The following is a 6,000-nucleotide window of genomic DNA, read 5'->3' as shown; positions in this document are numbered from 1 at the left end:
AACAATTTGACGAAGAAAAAGGGAGTTTCCCTCCGAAAGGTCCATCTCGGGCATAGATGACCACACGAAGGCAAATTTAAATGCACGGCGATGAAAAACCCAGAGATCTTCATTAGATCGCCCGTCGCCTATCCCGAAACGCTGAAAGAGTTTAAAAAAGAAAAATAGAAAAAAAAATAAATAAAATAAAATAAAAGAAATAAAAAGGAAAAAAGGGGGGAAAAAGGAAAAAGAAAAGAGAAAAAAATCAAGCTACTTCCCCATGGCATTGTGCATCATATTCTGCTGTTGTTGCTGCTGCATGACTTGCGCCTGAACAGCCGCCACTTGCGAGGCACGTTGCTGCTGAGCCGCTTCACGTTCGCGCCGTATAATTTCTTGCACCCAGGCTTTGGCGCTCCGCTCGAGTCCAATGCTATACTGCTGTGCAATATGAGGCGGATATTGCGTTGGGGGCCCATATTGAGCCATAAACCGAGTAGACATCTCCTGCCGGAGACGCAAAAGGCGCTGTTGGTAGAGTTGGCTGTACCGCTGCGCCATATTGACGCCCTGGAAATTCTGCGGCATGTGTCCAGCATTGGCCTGAGCAGCTGCCGCCATCATCATCTGCTGCTGTTGTTGAGGAGTCATTTGCGGGCTGCCCTGATGGACCTGGGATTGTTGAGTCTGTGGCTGTTGGCCTTGCGTCTGCTGCTGCTGCTGAGCCATCTGCATCTGGGTCCACTGGTTTCGCAGCAGTGAAGCTTGATACGTTTGCTGATTCCCCAGCTTCTGTTGCTGCGCCTGATGGTTCTGCTGCTGAGCTTGCATCATCTGCTGCTGGTGCGACTGGATATTTTGCTGAGCATGTGCGTTCGCTTGTAATTGAGCAAGCTGCTGCGGTGTGAACTGAGCGGGTCCGAGTTGTCCGTGTTGCGCGAGCAACTGCTGCCTTTGCAGTATCATTTGCTGTTGTTGAGGCGTAAGACCCATACCGCCTCCCATCTGCGGGGTGTTCATCATGGCTTGGCTCATTACCGGTGTTGGAGCCATGGTCGACTGGCTTGGGCTGCCATGGCTCAGGCGCTGAGTAGGTGTAACGTTGCGCATGATCGGAGTTGCATGAGACATGGCCGGTGTTCCCTGAGTCATCTGAGGAGTGCCGTGCCGACTCTGACCCTGCTGGCTCCTCGAGGGCGCCATTGGATGGCTCATCATATTCGGATGGCCGTGCTGTAAGGCGGACGGGGGTCGCTGTGGGCTTCCTGCACCCTGCGCAGAAGATGTCATGCTCATGGGAACACCGGCTTGTGTGACCATCGTATTGCCAACCAGCGGTGACGAGGCGTTGAGGGGTGTCTGATTCCGAACCACTGGTGACGATTGGGGAGCCTGGCTGACCCCGTTTGCATGTGTCATGACATGTCGATTCTGCTGCTGTGCAGCAAGCTGTGCCTGGGCCTGTTGCGCGGCCAGATGTTGCCTTCGAGCTTCCTCCTTGGCATGCTCCTCTGCTTGACGCTGCTCCAACAGCCGACGCCTCTCTCTTTCTTGTTCCTGTTGCTGTCGCTTGGCCATCTCTTGCTTAACTTTGATCTCGTGTTCCCGTTTGGCCTTCTCCTCATGCTGCATACGGATATTCTCCAGTGTCTTGAACCTTGAGAAGCGCGGTTCGAATGGCGCACCACCACCGGTGTCATCAACAGCGGATTTGGGTCCACCAGCAGCGCCTGACGTGGCCGGCTCCAATCTTTCGTCCATGATGAGCATAAATCGCTCCTCCTCCGCCGCGAGGGCTTCATCGGCAGCGAGCTCTGCCACGGTACGCTTTCTTCTCTTCGGAGACGGGGGTGGAGCGCAATGAAGGGGACTTTCCAAATATTTTAGTAGATCTTGCGCTGCTTCCAAACTGTTCACTGGATCCAAGAAAAGGGGCGGTGCCAATGCTCGCGTTAGTTTAGATTCACATTCCAATAGATCCTGCGGTTCCACTAGCATCTTCTGTCGCTTTGCAACATGGCCTCGGTCCGGTGGATTTGAAGCCACCACTGGAGACTGTGGGGCTGTAGAGGATGAGGTGGGCTGCGGGCGGGTGCTCGAGTGTGTGGCGGACTGTTTCGCAGCACGAGGATCAGGCGTGGTAGCAAGCAACGTAAGTTCCGCCTGTAATGAGCGAGGAGTAGGGTGAAGAACGGTCGTGAACACGCGTGGCTTCGCCGGGGTCTGCTTTTGTAATGCATCAGACTCATTCTCCTTGTTAGAACTGTCCGAATCGCCTGTTTGCTCTACTTTGCCCTTCTCGTCTGACTGGCTACCGGTTGCCGCATCTGTCTTCGTAACAGTGGCCTCGGAGGTTAATTGGTTTTGCTCCGGATATGGCACGTAAGCCGACGGAGTGATGTGTTCATTGTAGTTGTGTATAGAAAAAGGAGTGTTGTTCCCATTGGTTGATGGCGCAGTCGACTTTCTGGCTTGGGCTGACACTGACTTGTGATCCACCACTTTAACTATGAGACAACCTGCATGAGAGAACCCCCATTAGTGGCCAGAATTGTGCGATGATGCAATAAGGGTAAATCCTGACCTTCGTAGAATCGAACGTTGGCTCGTAATAACTCCTCCATCATGTCATGGGGAACAGTACCAGCACGAATATGCTCAATGATTACCTTCATTTCGGAGTTGTAGGGAAAACTGCCATCTTGTTGTTCAAACCGGAAATGAGTAGGGTGAAGGTGTACGATCAGCGAAGGAGGGCATTTAGAGTATTTTCTCAGGATGTAGGAAGTTGTTTTAACTGTCGGCATTGCAATCGTTAGTAAAAAGCAACCCGTAAGCCCCAACAATGCAGGAGCTGATGGCGCCTTACCATATGGTTCAGGGCATATCTTCCCCAGCCTGGAATCTTTTTCCGTTGTTGGCATCTTCCCCGGCTGCTTCTGGCTTCGCAGCGCCTGATCCTCCGGCTTCTGCGCATCTTTCTTGGGCCGGTTCAGGAGACTTTTGTTCGAATTATTGGTAGCGGTGGAGGTCGAATTGGCTGAGCCATTGATGCCATTCGTGACCGGACCATTAGTGGCGGGTGAGGACGTCGGCTGATTAGAACCAGGCAAACGTTTCGAAGTGGAGGGTGGAGACGATGAGGAGGATGACTGCTGGGGCTTGACCCCATTAACACCACCTGGGACGAAAGGCGGGGGCGGCCGCTTCATCTTAGGGGGATGAGAGGTAGGTTTCGAAATTGCCGTCGCCATGTCGTCGACAATCAGACGCCGCGACGCGAGTACAGTCAGTGTTGAGTGTACGCGACTTATCGGGACACCGGTTCGAGGATGACAGAAGGAAGCCAGGCTCCGAGAATAGACGTTGATATGGCCGATGCGCGAGACATGTGGGGAGCGGAGGGCGGCACCGGACAACGACGTGCAAAGGAGACTCGATACAAAGATCTTGCAGGGAGTCTTATGCCACTACAGCATAAGTATACCGGTGTCCATCGAATAAACACCGTGCGACAAAGCGGAGTAGAACTAACGAGGATCGGCCAACGCGGTGGTGGCTGCAGAGGGAGTTGATGATGCCAAGCCGCGGGTGATGAGAAGGAGTCTTGTACTCACATGACCGCTGCTTTGGGTTAGCGGATATCGGTGTACTACAATCCCAAAACACCCAGGCATCAAGATACAAGCTGGTCTGACTACGTGAAGAATACAATACTATATTGCTAGACTTTCAGAACAACATTAGAGGACATCCGTGTTACAATTTCCTGTGTGCGAAGTCCGATATTCAGATGATTCATTGCCATAACAATGGCTCCCATCAGAAGTCTTTGCTTATTCAATGCAACCGTTAGCCGGTGCGACACGCCTGATCTTTCAAGGGAAACAACCCAAATCTCGTGCGCTTCAAACATCTCGGCGTTCCCTTTGCGTCAGGTGTGCATCCTTAAGCTAATCCACTGCCGAGCATAGGCTATAATCCGAGATCGCAGCTTCAGATCGAAGCTCAAGAAAGCCTCCTTCGCCGAGATACTGAGCATAGCATCGCCGGAAGCGATGGGGAGCACTTCTCCCGAGCGGCCCAGGCTGTATGGATGGGAACTGGCACATACCTGTTGGTGAAAATTCGCGTAGAGCCGATATTTATGTTGGAGATGCCGGTAGGATGGCGTAACGATCGATAGTAGATGAGATTTTTGTCGATTTCTCCACCAACTCTCCTCCACAACAGCTCAATCAGCCCTCCTTTTCATTTTTTGTAAGCAAACCAGTAACAGACTCGAGAGCTTGTGCTTCTGCCATGTCAATTTTCCGTCCCACAATCATCGGGCTGCCATTTGCTCCAACCGGCAGCTGTCCGGTCCGCTCAAGATGCAGCTTGATTCTACTTTCGATGTACTCCTTCCTTTCATCGAACTTAGCGTCGCTCTCCATAATGTCGCTGGACTTCGGTAGAGTAACAAGCCTGGGCCGGAGTTGCTTCAACATCGCCTGCAGTGCAGGAAGTTGGGACAGAATGAAAGTCGTATTCGTTGTAAGTGGTGTATACTGGGTACTCGGGCCAGTATCAACACCAACGCGTAGTTGCTGGGCAGCAGGACTGGACGTCAAGAACGAGAGGTCAAGGTCCTTTTCTTGTTTGAGCAGAAGTGTTCCTGCCTTGCCCTCTCCATTTGTGTCTTTTGCGACATCGGGTGCATGTACTATCGACAATATGGATCGCAATCGCGAGATTACAGCTTCGTTTTGGGCGCTCTCGCGTTTCAAAGACCTGTTCAATTTCTTGGTCTCATTCAACTTTCTGCGGAGTGCATGGATCGTTTCTGGAGTAGGGGCATTCGGGGAAGGATCAAGAACAAGGTTCTGCATGAGCTGAAAGTTAGGACAGACTCAAGCGAGGTAGGTATGTCAAAGCACGCAGTCGCGTACACCGATTCCATACCTCATGATGGCTTAATCTGATGTAGTTCAACAAGTCGTCGGGCACGGTGAAGATGTTGCGCAGGACGTAAATCTCGAACTTATCGAATGCCTTGTCCACTGTCGCCTCGAGGAGCGTTTCTAGCTGGTGTAGTCCATTTTCGAGTTCCAGTTTGGCTTCCGGGTAAACAACGTTGCCGTCTTCATCCGTATCGGGTATTGTAGAGGAACTATTCGCATGCGCAAAGCCCAAGCGTTCGGGGGGAGTGGCGAGTAAGCCTGACTCGAGGCTTGAAATAGCCTGGTATATGAGATTGTTGATCGAGTTTATAATATCATCTATGAGGGACTATGAAGAATTAGCCACATAATAGGGCAAGATTTCGCGTTCACAATTGCCCATCGCAAGACGATCTCGGTGGACGAAAACGAACCAAAGGCGTATAGCTGAAATGCTCTGTGAGCAAGGAGTTTGTCACGTCATTCATTCTGATATAGGCGAGACCATTCGACAGTACTTGGATAGGAACCTGATCGAGTGACACGAAAAGCGCGAATGCGGAGGAGATGATAGAGACGCGAGGGACGGCACTTGACGTTTACTGGTCTGAGTTGCAGAGCTATGACTTGAACAAGATGATATCTTCTGATAAGGAAATCTGTTATCGTACAAACTCGAAGTGACGATGCAAGAACCAGAATAGTGCGTGGTGTTCAGGGAACCATAGTGTTTTGTTTTCCACCTCGGCATCGTGATCGAGAGATCACCCACTTGGTTGCCCGTCATCGAGGTGGGGTGGATCATCCTCTTCCTTATGATGTAAAAAAAGCTCACGTGGAGCAATGAAAGTCCGATATGGTGTAGTGGCTAACATCGCCGTCTCTCACACGGCAGCCGGGGGTTCGATTCCCCCTATCGGAGCTCAGTTCTTTTTTCATTTTTTGCCTTTGACCTCTCTAAACAGGTCTATAAACCCAGGGTGTTGCTTTGGGATAATGCATCAAAGCTTCATGCTCACCATTTTGCTCGTTCATGACTGCCATTTGCTAATAGTGTATAACATATCACTCATAATGAGTCACTTCCTTGTTGCTG

The 6,000-nt window shown here is 51.1% G+C and overlaps 2 protein-coding genes and 1 non-coding gene across 3 annotated transcripts; 1 reads left to right on the top strand and 2 right to left on the bottom strand.

Annotated features, from left to right (window-relative positions):
• Positions 1-252: 252 nt before the first annotated feature.
• AFUA_1G16580 (uncharacterized protein) lies at positions 253-3,236 on the bottom strand (the record flags this gene model as incomplete). The annotated part of the gene is made up of 3 exons (XM_747932.2): positions 253-2,501; positions 2,567-2,779; positions 2,852-3,236. 3 exons carry the CDS (start codon positions 3,234-3,236, stop codon positions 253-255), a joined length of 2,847 nt encoding a protein of 948 aa, XP_753025.2.
• Positions 3,237-4,220: 984 nt separating this feature from the next.
• AFUA_1G16570 (MIND complex subunit MTW1) lies at positions 4,221-5,392 on the bottom strand (the record flags this gene model as incomplete). The annotated part of the gene is made up of 3 exons (XM_747931.2): positions 4,221-4,847; positions 4,927-5,253; positions 5,339-5,392. 3 exons carry the CDS (start codon positions 5,390-5,392, stop codon positions 4,221-4,223), a joined length of 1,008 nt encoding a protein of 335 aa, XP_753024.2.
• Positions 5,393-5,754: 362 nt separating this feature from the next.
• Positions 5,755-5,826, top strand: tE(CUC)1. Its single transcript has one exon. It is a non-coding gene (tRNA).
• The last annotated feature ends 174 nt before the right edge of the window (positions 5,827-6,000 follow it).

This window comes from Aspergillus fumigatus, chromosome 1 (assembly GCF_000002655.1).
Source record: "Aspergillus fumigatus Af293 chromosome 1, whole genome shotgun sequence".
Taxonomy (NCBI): Eukaryota; Fungi; Ascomycota; class Eurotiomycetes; order Eurotiales; family Aspergillaceae; genus Aspergillus; species Aspergillus fumigatus.
The sequence above is the reverse complement of the archived record's forward strand: the minus strand, read 5'-3'. Positions and strand labels throughout refer to the sequence as shown.